The sequence below is a fragment of the Mesoplodon mirus genome (assembly GCF_964341445.2).
Source record: "Mesoplodon mirus genome assembly, chromosome: 7".
In the NCBI taxonomy this organism is placed as follows: Eukaryota; Metazoa; Chordata; class Mammalia; order Artiodactyla; family Ziphiidae; genus Mesoplodon; species Mesoplodon mirus.
In genome coordinates, this window is record NC_138983.1 from 1,274,281 (window position 1) to 1,301,458 (window position 27,178).

The 27,178-nt window shown below is 60.3% G+C and overlaps 1 protein-coding gene across 2 annotated transcripts in view; it reads right to left on the bottom strand.

Annotated features, from left to right (window-relative positions):
* Positions 1-13,182, bottom strand: part of MOB2 (MOB kinase activator 2) — a 51,123-nt gene extending 37,941 nt beyond the window's left edge. The window contains exon 1 of one of the 2 annotated variants that reach the window (XM_082627197.1): positions 13,090-13,182. In XM_082627197.1, the coding sequence (XP_082483323.1) occupies positions 13,090-13,106 (17 nt within the window). In that variant the 5' untranslated portion in view covers positions 13,107-13,182. Of the gene's footprint in view, positions 1-3,779; positions 4,146-13,089 lie in introns of those variants that run through there. The other variant, XM_082627198.1, reaches the window with a different exon arrangement.
* Between the last annotated feature and the right edge of the window lie 13,996 nt (positions 13,183-27,178).

The following is a 27,178-nucleotide window of genomic DNA, read 5'->3' on the forward strand; positions in this document are numbered from 1 at the left end:
TTAGGCAAGGAGGTCCAGAGGGTCTTTTTTGTTTGTTTTTTTGCGGTACGCGGGCCTCTCACTGTTGTGGCGTCTCCTGTTGTGGAGCACAGGCTCCGGACGCTCAGGCTCAGCGGCCATGGCTCACGGGCCCAGCTGCTCCGCGGCACGTGGGATCTTCGCGGACCGGGGCACGAACCCGTGTCCCCTGCATCGGCAGGCAGACTCTCAACCACTGCGCCACCAGGGAAGCCCCAGAGGGTCTTTTTTTTTTTTTTGAGGTATGTGGGCCTCTCACTGTTGTGGCATCTCCTGTTGCGGAGCACAGGGTCCGGACGCGCAGGCTCAGCGGCCATGGCTCACGGGCCCAGCCACTCCGCGGCATGTGGGATCCTCCTGGACTGAGGCACGAACCCGCGTCCCCTGCATCGGCAGGTGGGCTCTCAACCACTGCGCCACCAGGGAAGCCTCAGAGGGTCTTTTAAGCAGGAGTACAACACGGTCAGTACTCTGGTGGTTTGCGGAAGATCTGAGCCAAAGACAAAGACACGCTCCCCAACTCCACCCACGGGTGCCCGGGTCTAGAAGAGCCTGTGGCCCGGGAGCTGGGTCAGCCCAGGGAACCATGGGCCTGCCTGGAGGGAGCACAGTGAAGTTGTGACCCTCATGTGGTCACACCACCCACAACTGGCTTCTGAATCAGGCCCTGTGACCAGGACCGTGGGGTGTGTGAGCAGTCAGGCTCTAGGCCCAGGCACACAGACCAAAGAGTGCAGTCTCCACCCCAGACACTCCAAACGTCATTTTAGGGGACATTTTATTGTTTTTGTTAGAAACCAAGTGACCCGGACTTCCGGGAAAGGGATGAGAGACGGAAAAGCGCAGTGCCGTGCTGCCTGTGAACTGCTCCTGGCAGGTACACGCAGCTCCTGGAGGCCAGCAGGGGCCCGTGATTACCACTGCTCTCCCATCTGCTGTGTGACCAGGAGGATCCTGTGACCCCAACTACAGCGAATCAGCAGAAAGCTGGGGACATATGCAGGTGCAGTGTCCTGATCCTACACCTGAACTATCAGAGCCGACTCAAAGACCAGTGACCTGTGGTCCCATAGTTCCCCGGCTCTGGGAAGAGTCACAGGGCGGGGCAGCTCCCTCACTACACCGCCACCCCACCGTCCAGTCCCATGGCCCCCCTCCCCTGGGGACAGCCAGCCCAAGCCCAGCACCGGCATCGCCCCCCTGTAGCGCCACAGGCGCTGATTCCTGAAGGTCCACGTATGCCGTGGAAGCACAGCTGTGCGCCCAGCCCTGACATCCCCCCACCGCGGGTAAACGCAGGGAGAGGGCACCGTGGAGACGTGGCCACCACATCCCTCACAGCAGTGCCTGTTCCCACCACACAGTCACCGCAGCAGGCATGACAGGAACAGACACCAGGACACCGCCGCCTGCCAGCGAGGTGCCAACGCCCCCACACATTGGGAGTGCTTGAGGCTTGGAGACCTGACACAGCAGCCAAGGTCACACAGCTGGTGGTGGACGGGGGACCGGAGGCCAGTCTGTGAGATGGCAGAGGCAGTGTCTCTGACCACCACACGCACTGCCACCAACACCAGCCCTCGGCCAGCCCTGTCCCCACGGGTCCTGCCTGTGCTGATGGGAGCAGGGAGGATCTGCACGCAGGAGGAGGTGGACCTGAGGCAGGGCGGATGCCGACAGCAGACCCCTCAGGCCCCTGCCACTCCAACCCCACGCCCCCGGCACACAGCAGAGCTGCTCCATCCAGAAAAAGACCACGCAGGTCCCACGGAGCACACGTGCAGCCTGGGGAGGTCTCCAGCTGGGAGGTAAACTGGAATCGCCCCGGTCCCCGAGCAGAGCAGAGAAGGGAGGGCTTCCAGGGGGCACAGACCTGCTTCCAGGTCGGCGTTATGCACGTCCCCCCAACCCCGTGCTGTGTGGATGGCCACGCGGGGCCCCGGTGGGGCGAGGCAGGGAGGGACTCCAGCTTGGTGTCTGGGCAGGCCCTGGATCTTGCATGAGTGGGACATGAGCTCCACTGACGCCCCCAGGGGCACAGGCTCCACCATCAGGGTGGCAGCGCTGCGCCCTGGCGTGGAGCCATCTCAGGAGAGAGGGGACATCTGCCGTGAACAACAGGCCCCACTGCCGTCCTGGTGACAGTTCAGACTCAGGGGCCGGCAAACGACCAATGCTCCCACCTACAACCACAAGTCCCATGAGGAGGTGACACACAAGAAAAAACAAAGCGCCCCAAGAGGAAGCACAGCTCCCCCAACCCCGCCGCGGCTTCACACGAGCAAGGATGTACGGATCGTTCCTGCCTCGTGGGGCTGACGATCACGCATCCTTAAAACCCGGCTGCACTAGGTTGGCCTGGGAGGGAGTGCATGAAAGCCAGCAAGGTCATGACAAGAGGACACATTTATTTTCACATGAATTATAAATGCCGGGAGCTCCTGACAGAACTCAGCTGAGCCCTGCACTTCTTCAGCCAAAAAGGTAGGAGGCCTTCCAGCGGGAACACGAGAATGTACTAGAAAACAAGGGTTTTTTACCACAAGGCATTTCTCAGTCCCTGCTGCAGTGCCCACGTCCAGAGAAGCGCCTGGGTCTCACTCGGACAGCACAGAGCGGATGTGGGGCGGTGCAGCGCTCTGCAAACAGCACCCTGAGACCCAGGGCCCGCTGCAGGTGGCAACCCGGATCCAGTCCGACGCTCTGCTTCGGAGGCAGGCAGCAGGCCGGGCAGGGAGGCAGCAGGGACAGCCTGCGTGATGACGGGCACGACCCGCGAGACCACCAGCGCATATGCACTCGGTGCTTTTAATGCTCCATGGGGCGTGAGCACGTCTGCATCCCTGAAGCTAGTAAGCCTGACCGCGGTCACAAGAACACCTGCCACATAGCAGGCACCTCCCAGAAAACATGTCCCAGCCAAAACCAGTCTGCAGGGCAGGGGCTGGGAGCCCCCTCCCCTGATCCGGGTGCCCGAGCTCGGAAAGCAACCGTGACCCCAAGATCACCTGACCTGCAGACGGCACACGGAGTGGGCGCTCAGCCCTCCTGGCCGGCACCCCCTCCTGGGACCGGACCCTGCAGGGCTGATGCCCCGCAGCCAGCTGCCCACAGGCTGGCTCGGGGTGCCCTGGTGCCTGCCTGCCTGCTCCCGTGCCGAGGGAGCGAGGCTACCTGTGGGTCTGGGAGAGAAGACGAACACCCGAAATGGGAAGCACCTGCTACAGGTATCGTCGGGCGAGCAGGGCACAGGACCCTCGGCCAACAGAAAACACTCCTCTCATGGCAGAGAGCGAGCCCTGTCCTGTGAAAAAGCCGCGGCCCCAGCGGTCCCCAGTGCACACCCCGTGTCGGTGATTCCCAGGAAGATGGGTAGGCTCAGCCCTGCACGCCCGCTGAAGCCCCTCCGGCCCCTGGATGCCACGCAGCTCATCCAGGACACGGAAGGAAAGTCACCAAGCATGACCCGCCCCACACTCTCAGCAAGAAGTTCCTCTGAGAGGACGCCAGCCCTCCGGGGAGGAGTGAAAGGCACGGCAGCCCAGGGGGTGATCCAAGGCCTGGATTTTCTTCTTTTGACTCCTTTTCTGTTCATTCGTCACCTTCAACAGCTAAGAGAGAACAAGGGCAGTGGGACGGGGAAGAGGGTGGCGCGCGTGAGTGTTCTGCAGGGTTGGTGAACGCCAGGCTCGGGACGGCTCAGCCCTGAACTCCTGACGTGCAGAGCTCCCGAGAGGGGCCTGGGGGCATCCCAAGCTCACCTGGGCTCCTTGGAGGACGACACTGCTCCAAGCTCTCCGTGTCACCACTGCGCCCACTGCCTGCCATCTTCTCCACGGCCTCGGCAACCACACGCAGCCCCGACCAGCAAGGGCCTCCTGAACGTTTCGTGATGGCAGCACGGATGGAATTTCTTTCCCAACAGAATCAACTAAACGGCGCACACAGTCCCCATGCCTGTGTGTGTGTGTGTGTGTGTGTGTGCACGTGTGTGGGCTCACACGCAGCCAGGAAGGAAAAGGGCAGGGCACACAAGCTCTGGTCTGTCCCTACAGCCCTGCCCAGGCCACAGCCCAGAGACGCACACACAGGTCCCGGGGCTCTCCTGGCCCAGACACACGCACATGCAACTCGCGGTCCCACGGCTCACTCGGGCCTCCTGGTGCACAGACAGCCCCGACCCGTCTGTGTTCCCTGGTCAGGTTCCCAGCACAGCCGCACCCACCGTCCCCTCGTCTGCCAGCAGAACTCATGCCCGAGGGAAGCACAGCTGGCCAGGAGGGGCCGGTGAGACAGCACCCCCTGCCCGGGTTCCAGCAGCTCCCAGTTCCTCTCTCTGCTCTTAGCTGTCTCTTTAAGAACAAGTCCTATCATCTTAATACCTGGGATTCAATACCGTTAAAGTAGAAAGCACTCACCCCAGGCATAAGAAGCTAGACCACGGAGCCAAGAGCAGGCCGACGACGCACTAGGGAAGCCCGGGCGGCCCGCGCACACGAGCAGCTCCCGCTCCAGCCCTCCCGCGAGGAGACGCAGACTAACCCGCACCTTCCTCACCTGCACTGCAGGATGCCGAGCAGCATCCCTGGCCCCCACCCACTAGGGGCCAGCAGCAACGCCCCCCCACACCTCCAGGTCCCGCCCAGTGTCCCTGGAAGGTGAGAGCGCTCCAGGTGGAGACCCACCAGCACGCAGCCCGCTCGTGGGGACGGCAACGGGAGGGTCCCTCACCTGACGCAGGGACCAGGTCCCGAGCTGCCAACGCACCAGTCCCTGGAGCCAAAAGTGGGCACGAGTCAGCGCTGGCCCTTCACAGGCACAGCCCGGTAGGCGAGGAAAGCAACTCGGTGCCGCCAGGCTCAGTGTCTCTGGGCCCCTTCGCGGCATCAACGCGGGGCCACAGGAAACAGTCTGAGAAGAGAACTCAGCGCCTCAGGTCCCCCTCTCTGAGCAGCCAGAGACTCAGTTTCCAGCGGGCTGACGACACCCCGAGAGCGCCGTCTTCCCCCCGCCCGCCGAGGCCAGCAGAGTGCAGGGGCCGAGTGCCCGCTAAGCCCACCTCTCCTCCGGTCCCTACCAGCACTAATGCACACGGGGACATACAAAGAACGCCAACCTCGCCGGTCCTCACTGGCGGCCCCCCAGCCTGCGTCAGGGGCCTCTGGATCGTGTGGGACCATGCCCTCCACCCGCCCCGGCAAGGGAACTGGCTCCCTCCCACTCCTACGGGGCGTGGGTGGCGGGGTAAGGGATGTTATGAAGGCCACGAGCTGGGTCCTCCTGCCCACCCCACTCCCCATGCCTCTGCTCCCAGCCCCCAGCAGCTGTTAGGAAGGCCCCACCGAGATAAAGCTGCAGTGGTGGGGGCGTCCGGCTGTCTCCCGTCCGCCTGCTGGGCTGGGGGGACCCCACTCAGTAAACATCACCTCCAGGCACCTCCGTCCCCCGCCCTGCCCGGGGGCCACTGGGCCGGCATCTCCATCTGTTGAATCAGAAGAGTCCTTGTAAACAAGTCACGGGTCTGTTTTGATGAGCAGCCAAGGAAGCCAAGCCGGGTTAAGCAGCCCATAGGGGTGCAGAGAAAGGGCCCGACAGGGAGAGCTGCCCCGAGGAGAGGCCTGACCCAAACCACTGAAAAGCACGAAGATCTCTGAGCAGGCAGTGAGCACTCTGGAGGCGCGGCGAGCCCCGTCCTGTGGGAGCAGCCCGGCCACTCCGAAGCCCCTGTCGTAAGGTTTCCACATTTTCCTTCCACTCAGAAGCCTTGGCTGAGGCGGTGAGGGCCAGAGTGGGCGCAGCCCCACGCCTCCAGACACTCTTCCTCCCTGAGGGCGTTCCCCGGGCCACGCTGAGGACCTGCTCGGGCCGTGACACCTGCTGAGCCAGCCTGGAAGTAGGGAAGGAGGAGTCCACACTCAGCTAGAGAACCCAGCGTGGAGGCCTCCTCTGCAGCCCCCGGCGCGCCCCGAGAACGCCCTCCCCGTGGGAGATAGGGCCCAGCATCACTTCTGAGAAGCCTGCAGGAAGAGGCTCTGCCCGGGGGTCTGTGGCTCCCATCAGCCTGCAGGCTGGCAGGAAGAGGGAGGCAGCCCCACCCTGTGGAATAAAAACTGCCACCGCCCAGAGGCCTATTTATTTTGGAAGCGTCTCACTAATGAGCAGCTGGGACAGGTGATAACCGCTTCCTCTATGCCCCCTCTGCAACCCTCAGTCCTGAGGAACCCAGGGAACAGGCCAAAGAGGCCTGTCACGACCACAGCTGGACCGCACCAACGCGGGGATCCGAGTGTGGGATCTGAGGAGGACACAGCTGCTGGAGAGCCAGCCTGGCAGGGCCCGCGCCCTCTGCACATGGCCCTCTGGCAGCCCAGGACAGACTCTCAGTGCAGCAGGCGTGGACCGACAGCAGGCCACCACAGCACCTTCTACCTTCCATTCCGAGCTCCGCCATCCCGGCAGGAGAGGAGACACGAGGGGTGGCCAGGGCGCTCCCGCAGCACCCGGGGGGCGGGAGAGCGGACCGGGTGAGCCAGTTCAGGCCACGCCCTTCCCGCCACCCCGGGATCAGCGCCAGAGCGACACTCAGCACTGGCATCTGGCGGGGGGAAGGTGGGTGTGGCACCACCAGGGGACCGGGAGCGGGCAGGTTACAGATGGAAGGCGCCATCGGCAGGGAATGGGATCAAGCGGCCTCCAGGGGGCCAAGCCCCTGACCCCTCGACCCCTCGCCTTCTGCCCAAGTCACCCTGAGAGCCAGACCTACTGCAGAAGCCTGGGCTGCGGGGCTGAGGGCAGCCGTGCATCGGGACACAGGGCTGGGTCCTTGCCACAGCAGCACTCCAAGGGCAGGGCAGAGGTGATAGTGACAAGGTGGCCTGGGGGCCGCAGGGTGCGGAGCCCTTGCACTCAATTTTCATGCAGGCGCCGCCTTGCCAGGTAAGCCCCACCTCACTCTGAGGGGACACAGGGCCTTCTCCACGGTGGACACCTCATAAAATCCCACCACCACCCGCTGGGAAGGTTACTACTATGCCCATTTCACAGACAATGAAACTGAGGCTTGGCGAGGTAAAACAGGATGACTCGTGAAGCTGTAGTCGGGATACAAACCCCAAACCATCCAGCCCCCGAGCCCTGTTCCCATCTCTCACCTCCCCAGGTCTTAGCTCAAATGGCACCTTTTCAAAGATGCTCCAGAAGCCCTACTAAAATGGCTCTCGAGCACCCGCCCACCGGATTCCACCCTGCTTCCCAGCATGGCCTGGATCCCTCCGTGGGAGCTCCGCGCCTCCGTGCGGCATCATCCCCGGGACACACATGCAAACCACTGCAGGGAGGACGCACGCATGTTCCACCACGGGTGACCGTGCACAGCAGCTCTCTCCCACCGGCAAAGGAAACTTCTTCAAAGAGAAGAAAACCAGGCGACGAGAACGTGGCCACGGCCCAAAGCCACACGGCTCCGCTCAAACAGGACCATGGGTCACACGTGGCCCAGTCACCCACCAACGACCTCCTCGTCTTCTCCTTAAGTATCCGCATTCTATCCTCCGGTTCCAACTGTTCCTAGTCCCATGTCCCCAGGGTCCATCTCACAGAACAGCCCTGCACACCGCCGGGGGTACCCGGGCCGGGAGAAATCCTGTGCAGAAAGAAAAACAAACACGAGGAAGACAAAGAACGGCAGGCCCTCCAGCCAAGTCAGCTGGGAACAGCCCGCGCCACCGCCTCTTCCGGACACAGCCACTGCTGGCGGGGGACACGCACAGAAGTCACCGCTGGGCACTGAGACCAGCTCCCAGACCAGACTGCGGGGCCGACGCACCCAACACAGGCAAAGAGGGTGCCCCGCCGAGCACACCTATGCCTGGGCTCGGCCTCCCTCCCAGGCCATGCAGGCCCGTCCCCGACAGAATCAAGAACGTGCGCTTGGGTGCGTCTAAGTTTCCAGGACCACAGCAAGGACAATGTGGGACAGGCTGGGACAGCGAGAATATCGACAGAGGCATCCCCACAGAGGCAGCCTCCAGCACCCCCTCGAGGGAACCCCTCCCAGGACACCATGAGCTCTGGACAACAAGTCCAGCAGCCAGCGCCCCAGTGCCGCCCGGCTATCCCAGCATCCTGAGAAGAGGCCTCAGTGAGCCCAGCAGACAGTGACACCTGGGGATGAGAAGCCAGGACAGAGGCTGGAACAGGGCACTGCGGCTGCCCCGGGCCCTGCCCACCCCGCAGAGCCTCCCTGCGGTGCTCCGGCGGGTCCCTGGGGACACTTGTGCAAGGGTTCCCTGCAGACACCCCAAGCAGGAGGACAAATGAGAAATGACGTGTTGCCAAGAGTGTCCAGGCACGTGGGGCTCGTTCTGCAAGGGCTCCGTGTGACCGTGGCCCTCTTTAAAGGGATCTGAACGCACCCTGGCCCCAGGCAAGCACTGCCACACACCCAGGCCACAGTGACTGCCTGCCTGGAAAGCAGCTGCCCCTGCATGTGCCCTGCAACCACAGGTTCCAGGGCCCACTGGCCGCAGTTTTTCTCTTCGTGCCTCTGTGCCTTTGCGCGTGCCGTTCCTCCTTCCTGGGCCGCGACCTTTCCTCCCTTCTGCTTGGAAAACTCCTGTGCACCCTCCCAAGCCGCCCTCCCGGCCTGTCCTCTGCCGCCCGCATCATTTGCTCCTCCTGCCCAGCCTGACAGAGCGCAGACTGTCTTCTCCGTCGGGGACACTGATCCTGACCTCGGGGTCTGGCCCAGGACAGACGGTGAACGCCGTCGGGACTGGAGGTCTCCCGGCAGGAAGTGGTCCGGCTCACGGCTGGAAGAGGCTGGGTCACAGCAGCATCTTTCAGGATCAGCAAAAAGCAGGAACAGTCCAGGTGTCAGTGGAGAGGCAACACGTGCGTATCTCCACACCATGGAATATCATTTGTCAACAAAAAGGACAGTGGACGCCAGCAACACCACCGATGGACTTTCACAACGTTAGGCGCAGTGGACTGGTCACAGAAGACCGTGTGCTGTGACTCCATTCCATTTCCATAAGAAATGCCCAGAGTAGGCAAATCTGTAGAGATGGAAAGCAAATCAGTGATTGCCTAGGGTCGGGGGGGACGGGGAGCCAGTGAACACGAGAGTTCTTTCGGGGGTGAGGCCAACATTCTCACGCTAAACTGTGGTGATGGTCACACAACTCTGTAATTTTACTAAAAGTTACTTAATTGTACACTTAAAGCAAGTAAACTTTATGGTAGGTAAATTATACCTCAATGAGGCTGTTAAAAAAAAACCCCAAAACCCTAGAGAATCGAGCAAGCTCAGCCTGTGTGCCTTCATATGGGATTTGACTGCCAGCCACCGCGACGCCCTCCCCAGAGGCCAAGTGCCAAGGGAAAGTCATCAACACCCGGTTCAAATGCCCACAGAGGTGGCATCCACGGGGCTGGATCCCCTTCACCTGAGCACGAGATTCCTGCCGGCAGATCCATCAGGCCTGAAAGCCCCCGACCGCATAGCACACCCTGGGCACTGCCCAAGAGTGCCAACTCCACCGCCCTGCGGAGTGAATCGCCAGGCCAGGAGGCCTGTCTCCTCTGGCCAGAGCCAGGAAGTCCTACCCTGCGCCTCACCCCACCTCAATCTGGCCCCGGGGAGGAAAGGAGGTGCTGACGTCAAGGCCCGAGCGGCCCCAGCAAGGGGCTCGCAGGGTGCGGGCTGGGCTAGAGGGCGCGGGCGGGCAGGTCCCTGCAAACTTCACCCCGTAGGCCCCCAGGAGTGGAGGAAGTGTGTTTCCTCTTCTATATTCCCAGATGCTGGCTGGGAAGCTCCTGGACCCAGCTTTGTCGGGTAAAATGTAAACCACACGCCTATCGTCCGCTCACAGATGCCTGCCACGGCCAGTTGAGGGCAGGACAAAAGTTCTCCCCAAACTACCACGCTCTGCGGGGTGGCTCCCTTCCTGCCCCAGCTCATGCAGCTTCTGCTCTGGGCAAGGGTGCCACCCTGTCAGCTGCTGTCCAGAACGGGTAGAACCAAGGACCCCAGAGGTGACCTACACAAGAAGCGCAACCCTTTTCAAGTTAGAAATTACTTTTGTGAAAACAGAGGAAAATAATTACCACACACCTCGGTGCTCAACGCCAAGCAGAGGAAACGTACGGTAAGATGACGGATGCGAGCCGCCCGTCGCAAAACTCTCCTGCAAGTGAGCCCCAGCAAAGTCCAGCAGCAAGCTGTAACATGCTGGCTTTCTTTCTAGCTTCCCCAAGCAGGCTTCCTGCAGGCCTCCCTTTCCTCACACACGGCAGGGAGACTGAAGATAAGGCTGCCAGCATTACTCAGCAAGGCCCTTACGGTGACAGGGAAGGTGTGGTCTCACTCGAACATCTGTAAACTGCTCTTCTGGTCATGACACTGATCAGAAGAGGAGGAGGAGGGCGCACCGTTTGCCACTACAGCTGAGCCCATACTTTGTCCCCCGTGACGAACAAATGCAAAGAAACTTCTTTTAAAAAGAACAAAAGACATTAAAAACATGAGAACTCTATTCCAAACAAACTGGTTGACACTGAATGATGTGAATTAATAAAAATATCAAGAAACAGTAAAAAATCACACCATTTCCTCAATTCTTCCAGGCTGAAACCTGGCTAAAGGATTAACTGAGGTCCCATCACTAAGCATGTAAAGGGCGTCTGGCAGGAGCCAGGCCCTTCACGCGCCGCCGGCTGGCTCTCCTCACAAGAGGGGCCAGGCGGAGTGGCAGGTGGACCAGAGTGGGAGAGCGGGGGCCTCTGCATCCTCATACTTCACAGCAGATACTCAGTCAACTTGTGGGAGGGACGGAGGGACACCGGGGCCCTCCCAGCCCTAGCATACTCAGACACCACCCTGGAAACATGCTCTGGACAAGATGAGAACTTGACTACTGAGATTGTTCCACTTTTTTTTTTTTTAAGGGGGGTGGTTCATAGTTAAGGAGATGTTAAAGAATTCATGATTCACCAAGTCTGATGTGCAATCCACCAAGTTTAAAAACACATGCACGAAGATAAGCAAACTCCATCCTAACCCCTCTTTGGAGATCTCTAGTTCCCTTTCAGAACTGCCTACTTTACATCCAGTCGGCAGCGAATGTTCCCTTCCCTCCGCAGAGACCACAGAGGCAGCGGCTCCAAGCCCGTCCCTTTCAAAGCTGTCTTCCTCCAACACTGGGCCCGGCCTCCCCCCGACGGGGAGGTAAGGGCTCCGCTGATCTTACCCAGACAGCCCTGACAAGCGCCTCGAGAGCCAGAGCCTTCTAAGCCTACAGCTGTGGAAAATTTCTGGTTGTTCACAACGATGACAATGAAGTCCATAAAGCACAGACCTCAGGCAGGTAAAAAAACGGACTGCTGGTCAGCTTCCAGGCACAGAGTACCTGCTTCTTATGGACGTGAGCACATAACAACCAGACACAGACAAAATACAGTCAGCTGCCCCCTCGGCAACCCAGCTGATCGGGCTGCTCCCTCCGACCCTAAGCCCTGTTAATTCAACTCAGCCAGTCAATAGCCTACTTGCCTGAAACCGACGCCCGGGAGGCCGGGTAGCCTCCAGAGCAGTCCCCCCTGATAAACACAGAAAGCAAGCATCTGTGGTTCAAGATAAAGCAAACACAGCTGTCTGCCCTCGACGCTTGGTGCCCGTGGGTTACGAAGGCCTCCTACAAACATCTCTCCTTACTAACAGTAACCAGCATCCACCAATGCCAGGCACTGTGGTGAACGCTCTAGAGGACCCTTCCACAACACCACGCTGCAAGGACCATGATTTCCACTTTACAAATGACTGTTTCAAAGCAGGTCTGGAGAAGAAGTAACCACGTAGAGTCACACAGCTAACAAGCAGTGGGGCTGGGACGGTAGTGCTGCCTCTGCAAGAAGCCAGGTGAGCGGCCCTGCCCCGCGGCTGGCCGCCTGCATCACCCACATGCCGCCCTCAGCCCTGCGCTCTGGCTCCAGGTCTACCCCGTCACGCTCTGCAACTCTTTGGCCTCTTTTTTCATCCCTCACGCTGTCTGGTCTCCCCCTTCGCTAAACTCCACCCAACCTGCCGGGAAGGATGGGTCTCATTCATGTCCCCGACTACACCGACAGTACCCTCCGCTCTGCTTACGCCCCGAAAGGGCCTGACAGACACTGACACGAAACGTACATCGGACCTTGCACCTCCCTTCCCGGACTTCAGCGTCCAGACAAGCCCTTCCACCGGTCGAGGCCAAGGACACAGCAACCGCTTCCTCACTCCCACCCCAAGCTCCCGGAGTAACTGAACTCCAGAGGGGTGCTATACAAACCAGAGCTGGGCACAGATCGGATGGAGGACCACGCTCCTGGGTGAAAAGTGCCAGCCCTTCTCGATCCTCAAAGAGTTAAAAAAAAAAGAGAGAGAAAGAAAAGAAAAAAAGTGATGTTTTTAGGGAGGATTACTTGTGGAAGACGACGTGACGTTCTATACGTTTATCTAACTTCCAGCAAGCCCAACACACACGCCGACGAGAGGGAGGGCCCAGCCCAGGCTCCGGTGCTGATGCTTCCTTCCTACCCCGCCCTGCGGCGGCCGCCCGCGGAGACGCCGATCGCACCCGGCCCCGCCGACCTCGCCCCGGCGGACGTTGGCAGAGTTGGGTGGTTTTGCTTCTTTTCCCTCGTTTTTTAAGGGGCTGTTCTCTGCCGGCGTCAAAGTTATCTCTTTCCGAAGCAAGTTCGCCGCGGCGACCGGCGAGAGCAGCCTCCGTCCGACCTCCCCCGCCGCCCGACACCCAGCGGCGAGGTGTGGCTGCCTGCCCGGGGCCGGCTCCCGGGACGCGACGCTCCGCGCGGGCGCCGACTGCAGGCCGGACGCGGCCCCGCTCCCGGCCCGGCCCCGACCCCGCTCCGGGGAGCCCCGGCCCCGCGCCCAACCCGGGGACGCCCCTCGCCGGCCCGCGCCGCCCGGCCCGACGCCCTTGACCGGTGCCGCCCGCGGCGCGCCCCGCGGCCCCTCCCGCGGCCCGGCCCGCCAGCCTCGCCACCCAGCCGCCCCGCCGCCCGACTCACCCCATGAGCCAGTCCATGGCTGCGCGGGGACCGCCGCGCCCGCCGCCCGACTCTCTCGGCCCTCAGCTCGCGGCGGCGGCGGCCGGAAGTAAACACTCGCTCGCTCACTCCCACACGCGCGCCGCGGGCGCCGAAGGAAGTGACGCGCAGCGCGCTGCCTGCTGGGAAACGTAGTCCGGGCCTCCCCTGCCGCCCCTACAGCCCTGTCCCCCACCGACCCACCTCCTGGAGCCTGCGCGGGGATGTCCCCTGACACCCCGGTATGTCCCCTCACACCCCAGGATGTCCCCACACACGCCGCTGTCCCCTCACACCCCGGGATGTCCCCCCACACCCCACTGTCCCCTCACACCTCACTGTCCCCTCACACCCGGGATGTCTCCCCACGTCCGGGATGTCCCCTCCCATCTCGCTGTCCCCCTGCTCCCCATACTGCCCCCTACGCCCTGGCCGCCCCATGTCGCCAGAACGCCGCAGCCCCTCCCCCCTCCTCGGGTCCCCTCGGCCACTGGCTTCTCTCCAGGCTCAGTAAGCTTCGCATGTCAGGCTGAGCCGTCAGCTGGCAGCAGGGGAAGTTTTCGGGGACAGGACCGGCATGGTGTTGGGCGCTCCCGGCTCGGCCAAAGGAGCGAGACCCTCTGAGCCCCGCGCCCTCGCATCCCAGCGGCCTCTCCCGTGACCTGAGCCCCACTCTCTGCCCGTCCCGGCGGCGGAGACCAGCCCGCGACACCCCTCCATCCAGCCTCCTGGCAGCCATGAGGCCCTGGACGCGGGGACAGTCAACGAGACAAACAGAGGTCTGTAGGGCGTCTCCTTCCCCAAGGAAGGAGAGAGCCTGGGGCAGGCGCTGGGCTTTGGTTGCCCTACAGGGCAGATGCCTGGAGGGACGGGTGCCTGTCCAGGGACCACATCGGTGGTGGAAGCCGCTGGCTGAGATCAAGAATGGAGGAGACGGTGCTTGGGATACATGGGACGCTTGAGACGGATGACACGCTGCGTCCCCACCCCCACCCCCCTCCCGCCCGCCGCCCAGTGCTGCTGCCCTTGGCCCTGGTCCCGCCCCACCCTACGGCCCCACCTGAGTCTCATCAGCTGCTGCCAGCTGTGCGGAGGTTGCCTCTCTCTCTCTGGTGCCTTGCTGATCATGAAGCTTGTGGGGGAAAACTGTGCACTTGACCACCAGCCACCTGAGATGAAATAATGAGGAAAGACAGAGGGACGAGGGGAAGTCCTGTCGCATGTCCCATCTCAGGGAGGAAAAGCACGCAGGTATGGGCCAGGGCCTTCGCCGCCACAGCTGGACAAGTGGCCAGGGTAGACAGTTAGGACTTTGCCTGTGGCCGGCCACTCTGCAGGTTGCATCTCTATCTAGGACAGTGACCCAGACCATTCTTCCCGAGGAGTATGAGCCCCTGGGGACCCTGCCTGCATCCGGCTGCTGTAATCTTCCCTAAACTGTTACCCAAGCTTCGGGCCACCCCCCAGGTTGCATCCATCTTCCTGCCCCGCGACCCACCCCCCCACCCCCCCATCCCACGTCCCCACGGTAGCCTGGGCTTCGGGTCCCTGCTCTTCCACTTACTGGCTGGGTGACTTGGAGAAGTTGTTTAATGTCCCTGTGACTCAAGTTCTTTATTAGTGGAATGGGAATAATAGTGCCCTAAGAAACTTCATAAGGTCACAGGTGAAGGCTGAAGATGGGGAAGCAGGGAGCTATGACTCAGCGTATTGAGGGTGTGATCCCCCTGCTCAGGCTGCTCACCTGTGCTGAAGGTCCATCCCCCTCCCCCCGATGGTGGTTTACTGCCGGGTACACCCCACTTTATGGCTTTGTGTCACCCAGTCCATAATGGGCCATTCAGATCACGTAGTCATGAGATGTCCCGTGGTCTTATGCACGGTCTGAAGTGGAGCCCAGTGGCAAGTCAAAACTCACGTCTCAAAGAATCATGGTTTATTTTGTAAGAGGATGTGGCTTTGCTCCAAGACCCTGGGGCCCTCCTATCTCGTTCACCCGCTGGAGCTCCACGATCTCCGCCAGGCACAACTGGATCCCTTGAGTCATAAGTGCCAACTGGTAGGACTGCTTGTACTGCAGACTCAGCTAAATCTTCTCCTCAGTTTGGAGCACATTCAAAGCTGGCAAACCCTCAGGTCTCTTGCTAACTAGATAAGAACAGCACCCTCAGTGAGCACTGGTCAGAGATGATACGTTAACTGCCCGATGTTCATATCCTCGTCTTCTCCCTTCCTTCTCTTCCTCCTCCTTCTTTTTCCCAGCTTCCCATGTAGACAGGGTGGCCAATGAGATGGAAGTGAAATTGTTGGGTGGCTTCCAGGAAATCCTTTTTGTCTTTCCTCCCCACCCCAACCTGGCCTAGTCTCCTAGTTCTTGCCAATAATAGGAAAATGACGGCTAGAGCTTCTGCAGCCATCTGGGACCATGAGGCATGCTAATGATGGCAGAGCAGAAAGATGGAAATAATTTGAGTTCTTGCTGAAACTCTGGAACCTCCACAGCAGTCCTGAACTTCTTACCTCTGGACTGCTTTAATTGAAAAAATCTCAAGTCGCTGTTCCTTCCAGTTTCTGTTACTTGAAGTTAAAGACAATTGTCTGATAGACATATCCATCAAAATGCGTGTGTTCTTCCTAGTGTTGAGGTGCTCCAGGTGTCCTTCACCTTGGAGGGGATGTCTTGACATTCCAAGATTACTGAACCTCCAAAATTTCACTTAGGTGTGGCAAGTTCCTAAATTTTCATGGGATCTATCCCTTTGGCAACCATGTATGTTATTATTTTTTTTACAACTTTATTGGAGTATAATTGCTTCACAATGGTGTGTTAGTTTCTGCTTTATAACAAAGTGAATCAGTTATACATATACATCTGTTCCCATATCCCTTCCCTCTTACATCTCCCTCCCTCCCACCTTCCCTATCCCACCCCTCCAGGCGGTCACAAAGCACCGAGCTGATCTCCCTGTGCTATGCGGCTGCTTCCCACTAGCTATCTACCTTACGTTTGGTACTGTATATATGTCCATGACTCTCTCTCACTTTGTCACAGCTTACCCTTCCCCCTCCCCATATCCTCAAGTCCATTCTCTAGTAGGTCTGTGTCTTTATTCCTGTCTTATCCCTAGGTTCTTCATGACATTTTTTCCCTTAAATTCCATATATATGTGTTAGCATACGGTATTTGTCTTTCTCTTTCTGACTTACTTCACTCTGTATGACAGACTCTAGGTCTATCCACCTCATTACAAATAGCTCAATTTCGTTTCTTTTTATGGCATGTATGTTATTTTAGTGTCTAGAATATCACTAAGCCCTGGGCTGTGCAGCCTATCAACGGGACATCGTCCATATGATGGAACGGTGTGGCATCCTGACATAATCAGACTCTGCGTGGACTAAACCATGGTGGAGGGCGTAAGTGCTGATGTGACCCTGCAGTGAGATGGTGGAGGTGCACCCCTAACCCTGGCAAAGGACAGCTCACCGTTCCTGGTGCTCTTGGTGTGGGAGTAGGGTGGGGACTGTTGTACTGACTGGCTCCAGGAAGGATGCCACATCTGGAAGGACAGGTGTAGCTGGAATCATCAGGGCCTTAAACTTGCAGTAACCCACTGTCAGTCACGGACAGGCCTCCTTCTCCTGCACAGACAACACGTGGGAGTGAAACTGGAACGTGACAGGACCTTTGCACCTTGCAGTTCTCTGATGGTGACACCAACCTCTGTGACTTCTCTGGAGATTCAGTTCTGCTTGTGGTCTGCTACTTTGCAGGGAGGTGGAACTGCAGGGTTTTCCACTTAGCCCTTCTTCCCGTTCATCCATCTACTTGGCAAATAAGTATTGCATGCCAACCATGTGCCAGGCCCTCCGTAGGTGCTCGGAATGCAACGGCAGACAAGACGGACAAGAAGTAACCCCCATAGAGCGTACAGACTAATGGGAGTACACAGTCAATGAAAAAAATCCAGACATATAATACTTTAGGCAGTGGTAAGCACTCTGGAGAATGATGACGCCAATGATGGGGACAAGGAGTTCTGGCTGTTACAGGTTGAATTGCGCACCCCTAACCCCTCAAAAGAGGTGTGTTGAAGTCATAACCCCCCAGCACCTCAAAATGGGACCTTATTTGGAAATGGAGAAATTGCAGATTGAATTAGTTAAGACAAGGTCGTAATGGAATAGCATGGGCACCTAGTCCAACAATGTCCTTATAAAAAGGGGCGATTTGATCACAAAGGGAAGATGGTGTGAAGAGACACAGGCCAAGGAGAGGCGTGGGCCAGAGCCTTCCCTCAAAGCCCTCAGAAGGAACCAGCCCTGCTGACACCAAAGATTTTGGTTTCCGGCCTCCAGAACGGTGAGACAACAGATTTCTGTTGTCATAGGCCACTCAGTTTGTGGTCCTTTGTTGCAGCAGCCACAGGACACTGATGCAGACGCCAACCCTCAACCTTGTCCTTTCCACCAGCCACCTGCCTATTGCCCAGATTCTGCCCAGAGGGGCGCCTGGAGCTGTGTGCCAGCAGGGAGTTCCTGGGCAGGGAAACGAGGGACTTGGTTTTCCCAGTTATGCTTTGCTGTAGACTGGGGACCCCCTGAAGGCAGGACCTGCAGCAATCCTCCAGAGGAAGTTGTCCTCCATTGTGGGGCGGAGGATAACAGTGACCACATGACAAGTCTCGCGGAGAAAGCTGACTCTCAACAGCGACCCCGGGCACAAGCCGAGCCCTGCTGGGTCCTCCTTCTCTTTCACTGTCTCTGGCCTGACCCTGTCTGTCCACCCCATGGGCCCACTCACTGCCCATACTGTGGGCAGAGGGCCCGCCTCTGGCTGCCTTCCCTTGTGTCCGACAGCCAATGGGGGACGTGGCCAGTCGGAGGTCCAGAGCATCCTTCCCAGTGCCGGGCTGCCTGGCCAGAAGGATACACTTTCTCCTACACCTCGGGGGCTGGAGAACAGTGGCTCCCTCTCGCCTCCTGAGCTGGTTCTCGTGGGTGGGACAGTCCCCAGTGAGGCTGAGGGTGAGCGACAGCAGCAGCAGGGCAGCAGAGGGGGCCAGCCTCATGGGGCAGAGGGTCAGCATCGCTTGTCTCAGCGGAGCCTGGGGGTCTGCTCTGGGGAAGGCACCTCAGAAAACCAATCCCCTGGGAGCAGCAAGGTCCTCCCAAGGCATCGGCCCTTCCAAGCCTGCAGCCAATACTGCCGAGAATGCCCTCCTGCAGACCCGCGCTGCCGGGCTGGCTGCGCTACACACGCTTCTTCACTTCAGCCTCGTGCCCTTCTGGGCAGTGATTGCAGGAAGGAGACCAGGGCTCCTAGAGGGACAAGAACTTGTCCAAGGTCCCCCAGTGAGCAAGTGGAGAGCTGGGATTCCAGAACCATCTGTTCCTAAGCCCACCGTCTTCCCACTACATTCTGCCTCACAGAGGGGCTCTCCTCCCTGGGACTTGAGAATGGTGGAGGACGTCACACGTGGGAGCAGCCCGCTCAGCGGCCCTTCTTTCTGGCAGTAGCAGGAGGGCTGAGCTGCCTTGGGAGAGCTTCAGGCTCCAGGGCCCCTCCCCCTGCCCCCTCTGTGGGGCATTTGGCTTAGGCCCTGAGGGAGTGGGCACTGGTGCTCAGGGCCCGGTAACCATAGAGACACCAGGAATCACTGTCACCTGGGATTACCTCTGGGGCACTTACCACTGGCCAGGGGCCATCCTAATGCTTAATGCCGGCGGCCCCTGGCCTCTCCCCTCCCCCCAGCCTCTGCCCTGTTCCATACAGCCTGCCCCTTCCATCCAGCTCGAGTCCCTGGATTGGCTGGGGCAGGACAGGCTAAGGACCCCTAGCCCATGGCCCCTGGCTGGTAGCAGTGAAAGAGCCAGGAGACTGGGCCGTCCTCCCAGCCCTGCCGCGAGCCAGCTTTGGCTCACCCTTCTCCATCCAATGGGAAGAGGCTACAAGATCGGGGGTCTCCAAATGCTAGATCTCCTAGTCTGCAGGCGCTGCAGGCTCCCCGGAGAAACTTTGGGACTACAGATGCTTGGGCCCTGTCCCCTCCTTAGGGTCTGACTCTGTAGGTCTGGGTGGGGCCCAGGGATCTGTATTTGAAGGGGATCCTGAATGGCAAGCCGGATCAGGAGCCCTGGACCAGACGGCCCCTAGTGGCTTTTCCTGATCAACCTGCTGCCTGCTCTGATCTGTAAAGACCCCAGTTAGTCAGTGGGGGAGGCCGGCTCTGTGGCCATAAAGCCTTGTTCCCAGAGCAGGTTGCTGAGCAGTGCCGTGAGCAAGGTCTGAGGGGCTTCCTGGTCGTCCTGAAGTGTGCGCGTCTACCTGCTGACACCCGCCATGGGCTGCACTGTGTCCCGCCCAAAATGATATGTCAAAGTCCTGACCCCCAGTGCCCCGGAATGTGACCTTACTTGGCAGTAGGTTCTTTCCAAATGAAATTAGTTAAGGTCATGAAGGTGGGCCCCAGTCCAATATGACTGGTGTCCTTGTAAGTGGGATATTTGGACACAGACACACACACAGGAGAATGTCACGAGAACATGAAGGCAGAGATCAGGGACTCTGAGTGCCATGCCCTGCTGGGCAGTGGGGGCAGAGGCAGACCCCCAGCGGAGGGGGACAAGTGTGTATATCTGCTCAGCAATGGGGGGGATTTGACTGAGGCCCTGCGCCTAAGACTGGGGGAGACATGGATGAGCATGGAGCACACTTGCAGACCAGGGCAGGGGCACCTTCCAGGGAGAGAGAGGGACTGGCAGAAGGTGGGTGTTTTGTAGGCCGCTCAGTGGAGGTGAGTGCGGGTGGGGGCCGATGGAGGAGACCAGAGACTGGAGGCCTGGACGTGGGCGTCACCATCCAGATGAGGGGTGCAGGGAGTGGGGCTACAGTAACAGTCAAGAGCCACAGCCTGTGTTGCTTACTGGAGGGCCGTGGGGTGAGGGCAGGGAAGGGAGGTGAGGGGGTGTGGGCGAGGGGCAGGGGAGGGAGCCGAGATGCCAGCTAGACTGTAGGTGGCACCCAGCATCTGGGCCTTTCCGGGTCTGAAGGCCAAGGATGAAATCTGGCTGGAGAAACAGCTGTGGCTGTTGACTGCAGAGCTGTCTCTGAGGGTGTGGCGGTGGGGCTGGGAGGCCCCCGAGCAGGTGGAGGCTGTGGGCAGTTGAGGCTGCAGATGGGTCAAGGGCGAGGCCTCAGAAGGAGGGTGGGGCAGGGTGCCGTGGTGCTGGAGACCAGTGAAGACCCGAACTCCCAAGCCACGCTTTCCTCCCAGCCAGCAGGGCCCCCGGGATGTGTGGAGGCTGGGGGTCCCGGCCCGCGAACCGGCCGCCCCTCCCCGGGCGCGGGCAGCAGGTGGCGCTGCCGGGCTGCGCTCCCGGCTCCGGGAGCGCAGAGGTGGGAGCCCGAGGCCGAGGCCGGAGAGGAGCTCACAGTGCGCCCCCTGAGCGGGCAGGCCTACTCTCGTGTGGCGCGGCCCGGGACGCTGGGAAGGGCGCTCGCCTCGTCCCCGCCCGGCAGGTGTTTGCCCACCTGGGGCCGGACCGGGGGCGGGGGCGCGATGCCCCCGGGCTTGGCGCGAAGCAGGTGCTCACCGCGCCCCCCTCCACTCGCGGCCCGGGGCGCGCGGAGGGGCGGGAGCCCAGGGGCAGCGGCGCTTTGAGGATGAAGGACGCCGTGGCGGGCCGGGCTGGCGGCGTCCGGGAGTGGGCGCGGCCTTCCCGGCGTGAGCTCAGTGCGAGCGCGCGGAGCACCCACCACACCCAGCCTCCCGGTCCCTGGAGCCCGGGGCTGGCCCGGCTGTGCGCGCTGGTAGGGTGGGGTCTGGGCTCCCACGAGGGGGACCCCAGGGGCCGGAGTGTGATGGGGGCGCTTCCGGAGGGCCCAGAGGCCGGCTGCTCCCGCCCCAGCCAAGAGGCTCTGGGCGCCCCTACACCTGGGCTGACGTCACCGCCCAGCGGGACAACCCCGCTCTGGCCGGTGGGGCCGCGCCCACGGTCCCGCCACTGGCGGTGCAGCCTCATCCTTACCCTCGGGGAGGAGCAGGGCAGCCAGCCACCGGCTGGGTGAGGTGAGGCCCCCGACCGTACCCTCCCCCACCCCGTCCTTCGACCCCAAATCCTGCCCTTCCTGGAGTTTCCTGTTAGGGTTGCCTCACGGGGAAGGGCCTTATCAGCTGCTCCCGCGCCACCCCCTTGTTCCTGATCTGCCCTAACGCCTGCCGCCCAGCTCCGCATGGCAGACCCCCAGCAGAGGGCAGGAGCAGAGGGACTGGCGCCTGGGTGGGGGAACCTCAGAGAGAGTGAGGTCTGAAACTAGGTCTGAAATCCCTTGCAGGGGCGGGGAGAGGAGGGTAGATACTCAGGGAGGGAGCCCTGGGGTTCTCTCTTACCCCTCTGGGCCCACGTGGGGTCTTAGTCCTGCAGGCCTGTGGTTGCCCAGTATTGACCTAGATGTCCAGAGCCCGAGATACGTGGGACCCCCATAAGCTAAGGCGTGTCCTGGGGCAGGTGGGCAATGCCACTGAGCCAGGGAGGTTCTGGTAGACCGGTTCAGGTAAAGGTGCAGGGGGCGGAGCCTCCTTCCTGCCAGGCCTAGTTTCCCCTGATGCCGGGTCCCTGCGGAGTGTGTGTGTGTGGGGGGTGTTGGAGGGGTCTCCAGCGCCAGGGGCTTGGCTGGGAAAGGGGTGGAGGAAGGAAATCTCATTTCTGCCGGTCCTGGGAGGCAGCGGGAGGAGGGCCGCTCTGCCCTCAGGTCACCTGGGAGCCGAAGGCTGAGAGCCGGGCCGTGAGCTGTGGCCGGCACTGGTCACCATCCTGTCCCAGACCCCCCACCCCCACCCCGCCCTCCCCCGCCAACGTGGGCATTGGGCTGGCTGGACTTCACCCTGCTTTCCCAAATGTTTCCGGGTGTGAACACCCACTGGACGGTCGCGCTCTAAAATGGGGCTTTGTTTCCTCCCTTGGTGTCTGGCGCTCAGGCCCTTTCTCCTCCCGCCGCTCTCCAGGACTCCGGCCCCTCACCACCCACCCTCTCCCTTCCCCCCACTTCTATTTCAAGCTCTCCTTGGCTATTTATAGCTATGTCCGCCAATTGCGTCAGGCTGAGTCTGGCTTCCGCCCGCCCGGATGCCCACGGTGCCAACACCGCCATCCCGGACAGTCACCTGCCCTGCTGGGCCCCCGCGGAGGCCCCAGGTGTGCAAGCGGGGAGAGCGCCCTGCTTGGGGTTGGGGCGCCCGCGAGGAGCACCGGGAGTGCACCTGCTGCGGCGGGTGGGTGGGGTACCCCGCTTAATTCAAGGAAGGGACGGAGAAAGGGGCAGCTTTCCCTCTGTTCCCAGAGTTGCCCGGTTGGGCTGCCCTGAGGAAAGGTCTTCGCAGCTCTGGTCTCACATGTGGTGTTTGCACAGAGACTGAGAAACCGAGGTCCGCCTGCCGCAGCCTCCCGGAGGCCTCCCCCTCCCCAGCCCCTCCTCCCGCAGTTCCCCAGGCCGGGACGTTTGAAAGCTGGCTGGGTTTTGAAGGGCTGGAGGGAGCTCCCCCAGGGACCTACGTAGAATTGGCCAAGCCTGGCCCTGGCGTTACCCTGACCCGCAGCTTTTCTGTCTTTTTTTTGTGGGGGGAGTTCATTTGTCCTCCCCGCCCCCCTCCCCAGCTCTTGCTCTGGGAACTGGCCGCCTATGGCAGCCTCTTTCCCTCCCTTCTGCCCAAGACCAACTTTGGTCCCGTCCTCAGGGGGGAGCCACTTCCTTCTTGCCCCCAACCCCTTCTCCCTTTCTAAAGTCATCATCACATAATCAGGGCCCCACCACTCCCTCAAAAGGACCCCATGTCTGGAGACCCCCAACCCCTGGGCCAGAAGCAGGTCCTGGGACTGCCTTTTACTAGTCTCGACACCCCTGCCCCTGCCAAGAAGGATGAGGTTTCTCCGGGGGCTCAGCCTGATGAGCCCCCACTGACTGGGTGGGCTAGGTACCCACGAGAAGCCCTGCTGGGAGTCAGCCCCACCTCCAACTGTCTGCCCAGCACCCAGCCCCCTCCCTTTCTGGGAGAATGGGACACCAACTCCCCATTTCCATTCTTCAGACCTCGAAGTCTCCATGGCTTCTCCTGGATGGCAGAGGGCCTCTCCCCTGCTCAGGATGGACCACTTTTCTGCAGAAGAGATGAACCCCACCCCCAGCCTACCTGCCGTCCAGAGCCACGCAGAGCCGTGCCTCCCTTCCCATCCCTTGGCCAGAGGTGGTCAGCTTCCCAGCAGGGCACAATCCCACCTCTGCCCTCTCCCCACACATGCCCCAGCCTCTCCACATACAGCTTGGCCTCCGGACGCCAAACCACCACCCACAGCCTTCCTGAGAACCGGCCCTCTGCGCTCTTGCCCTGCTCTGAGCCCCATCAGTTCTGAGCCTCAGGAGTGCCTCAACAGATCCATCCACAGAAGCAGGGTCTGAGCTAGAAGGGGCCTGAGGGGCCACTGAGGCTGACCCTGACCCTCTGGGGGACATTGGAGAAGTTGGTTCCCCTCCTTGGGCCTTGAAGAGGGTTGACTGGGTCTCTACAGTGGTGTGCAGCTCCGAGACTGGTAGTTTATGGTTTATTCATTGAACGTTCACTGGGCACCTTCTTTAGCAAGGACAGGATGCCTATGGCCCAGTGGGAGGATGGAGGCAAGCACACAGCTGTAATATACGGCCGACTAATGGAGGTGTACTAGGTGTGTGATAGAAGGTTACTACTCACCCACCTTCCTTCCCTCCCTCCCTGCCTTCCTCCCAGTTACCCATCCCTCTGCCCCCTACCCACCCACCCATACACCCCATTCACCCATCCACTCCTTAATCACCCATCCATGCAACCAGTCACCCATCCATCCATCCATCCATCCATCCACTCTCCCTCCCATCCACTCACCTACCCACTCATTTATCTACCCACTCACCCATCCACCCACCCCTGTAGTGTAAATGCCTGATAATTAGCTTTTTTGATTGTAAAGTCAGTGCCTGACACTAAGCTTTTGATTGTTGAGGCATTCATTTCATAGACATCTATCTGGGGCTTCCCTGGTGGCGCAGTGGTTGGGAGTCCGCCTGCCGATGCAGGGGACACGGGTTCGTGCCCCGGTCTGGGAAGTTCCCACATGCCGCGGAGCGGCTGGGCCCGTGAGCCATGGCCACTGAGCCTGCGCATCCGGAGCCTGTGCTCCAAAACAGGAGAGGCCACAACAGTGAGAGGCCCGCGTACTGCAAAAAAAAAAAAAAAAAAAAAAAGACATCTATCTGGAATAAACACAATGCCAACTACACAGCTAAAGAGCCAGGCCGCCCCACCCATGAGGGTCCCCATGCAGAAAGCCCTGGGTGACCTAGATAACTGACCCCTCGTGTGACCCCGTGTTTCCCTTCCCTTAATTCCCACTCTTATGTCTTAATTTACCAATAAAGAGTGAACACATGAAACCCTAGGCACCCCCCACTCGACCCCAATACAAGCAGAACCCCAGGCCCACACTCTGTCTCTCTCTACCGGTGACGTCTCTGTGTGACCCCAGGCGTACTGTGTACCTTCAGGCCCGGTAGTTAACCTTGTTTTTTCAAAGTTCCCTGATGGTCGTTGCTGAGATGTGTGCCACCAAATGTGTGTCCTACTTATGGGGGCATCCACAAGTAGGACAGGCCCAGGCAGGGGCCGCGGGCATCCCTAGCCCATGGCATCGCTGTCTATAGGCTGAGACCAACCGCAGACAATCCCATGCCACCCATCTACCCCCCCATCCCAAACCCATCAAGTGCCTAAAGCTCTTGGCCTAGGGGGGAAGACACAGAGGCAGAAGCAGGGGTGCCTAGCATCTAGGAGACCTGGTGTGGTGGGGACCAGACTGTGGTGGTCGAGAGCAGGGGGGAGGCCAGCCCCCAGGGTTCAGATCTAGCCTCACTACCTGCCTTGTTCAGCGCTTGGGCAAGTTGACCCCTGGGAGCCTGGGGGATTCGGAGTCTTCCACTGGCCCCAGGGCCCCTGCCGGGTACCCCACCTCCCTCAGGGTTAGGTGCTGCTCCAAATGGCCGTCAGCTTTTTCCAGTCCTCCTTTCATTGACTCCAGGGGGCTGCCAGAGTTATAAATAGATGTTCTCGAGCTAAAAATAGCCTTGCCAGAGAGGCAGTCAATGTTTCTAGCTTTCGGCCTCTTTGAGGACTCCTGCGGATGCAGGCTTCAAGGACCCTACCTCCTCTGCAGCCCTGGCCCTCCCTGCCTGACCCTTTCACTTTCTCTTGCTTCTTGACACCACATATTTACTACACACACGTGTGTGTGCTCATATAACACGTGTGTGTGGTCACACACACATGCACAGACACAGGTCTGGCTGGTGTCACTGGTTTGGGCTACCTGCCTGCTTGCAAAGGGGGAGGGTCCCCAGGATAAGCAGGCCAAACCTCCGGGAAGGGTCAGACCCCCTGCGGGGAGCTTGCACTGCATTAGCCAGAGGACCCTGGGGCCGAGGGCACAGACCTGCTGGGGAGGCTGCCCAGAGACTTGGGAGGTGAGGGTCCCAGGAAATTCTGAGAGTGGTGCCTGGCACAGAGCAAGCGCTCAGCATGTCAGAGCCGTTGTTATAGTAACGGCCGGGCAAACTTTGGAGTGGCCCAGAGGAGTCAGGTCTAAAATGTCCTATGAGAGCACTGCACGGATGCTCAGAGCTGCAGCTGTAAACACACGTGGGCCGGGAACCTCAGCCCCACCGCACTGACACTGCAGTCTCTGCAGCCCTGGCAGTGAGGGAGGGAGGCCCGCAGGGGGGCGCTGGTGCCAGGGAGAGGAACCCGGTGGCTGGGGACACACATCAGTACTTCCCACCAGGTACCCTTGTGTGCCTTTGGGCCTTGAACCTTCAATAAGTAATTTAAACAATAGCGTAAAAGCCAGTTGCAGACACTCTGTATAGCTAGACCCCCATTTCTGTTGGGAAGACAAGCTGTTGTGTGGTACGTACATGCGTGTACCCACACGCTGCTCACACATGCATACACACGGAGGTGTGCAGGGAGCTGTGGAACTATTCCCGGTGGTTATTTCTGGAGAGTGGGGTGGGGGCAGCTGAGGGGCAAAACTGAGTTTCCATTTTATACAGTTCTAAGTTATTTAAATTGTCAGTAGCCTGAAACAGCAAAAAAGGTTGTTCTACATCGTACACCTGCCCCTTTGCCACAGCAGGCCCACTGGGTTCTGGGTTCGGGGCTCTGAGCAGTGAGTCGGGGGCAGTCTGACTCTCCAGGCCCCACACCCCAGCCTCCTGGCCCCAGGAAGCCCCTCTACACCACCGCCCACCAGCCCAAAAAAGGAGGCAGCCAGAGGCGTGGAGAAAACATCCATCTCAGGATTTATTACAACACGTCGTTTCCAAATACAAAAGAAGGGGACAGGACAGGGGTCAGAGAGTGGCCGCGCTGGGGAAGGGGTTCTGAGGTGGGGCGGCCCAGTCCAGAGGGACCGGGAGCCATGCAGGGGGACCTGCCACCTCTCCTCCGCTGGACTTTCCAGCAAATAATAGGAGGGGGCCGGGTCCATTCTGGGGGACCCCTGATGCCAGGGCACTGGGCCGGCAGGAGGGGTGGGAGGGCCAAGAGAGACTTGGAGAGGGCTGGGGCCCTGCCCCCTCCCCTCCCTGCCTGGGACAGTGGGTGGAAGTGACCAGGGAGGGGCTCTTGCCCGGTGCCCAGTGCCACCAGCACGGGGGGCAGGGGGCGGCCGAGACAGGAACTTCTCTCATCACAGCTGCTCACTTCCACCAGCGTCTCAAGAGCAACAGCCTCCACACGCCCCAGGACAGAAGCCACAGGGGGTCTGCAGCCCTGGACAAGGACGGAGGGAGGGGAGAACGGGCCGTGGGACCTGCCCCCAGGGTGGTGGGGCCCAACCAGTGGCCCTGAGCACTGTCTCCTGGACAGCTTAGGGGTAGGGCGCGGAGGGGGGACCAGTGCATCCTCCACACCCGGGGTCACCTCAGAAACACAACGCGATAGACAGACAGGAGGAAAATTTACATAATCAATAATAATAATAATAA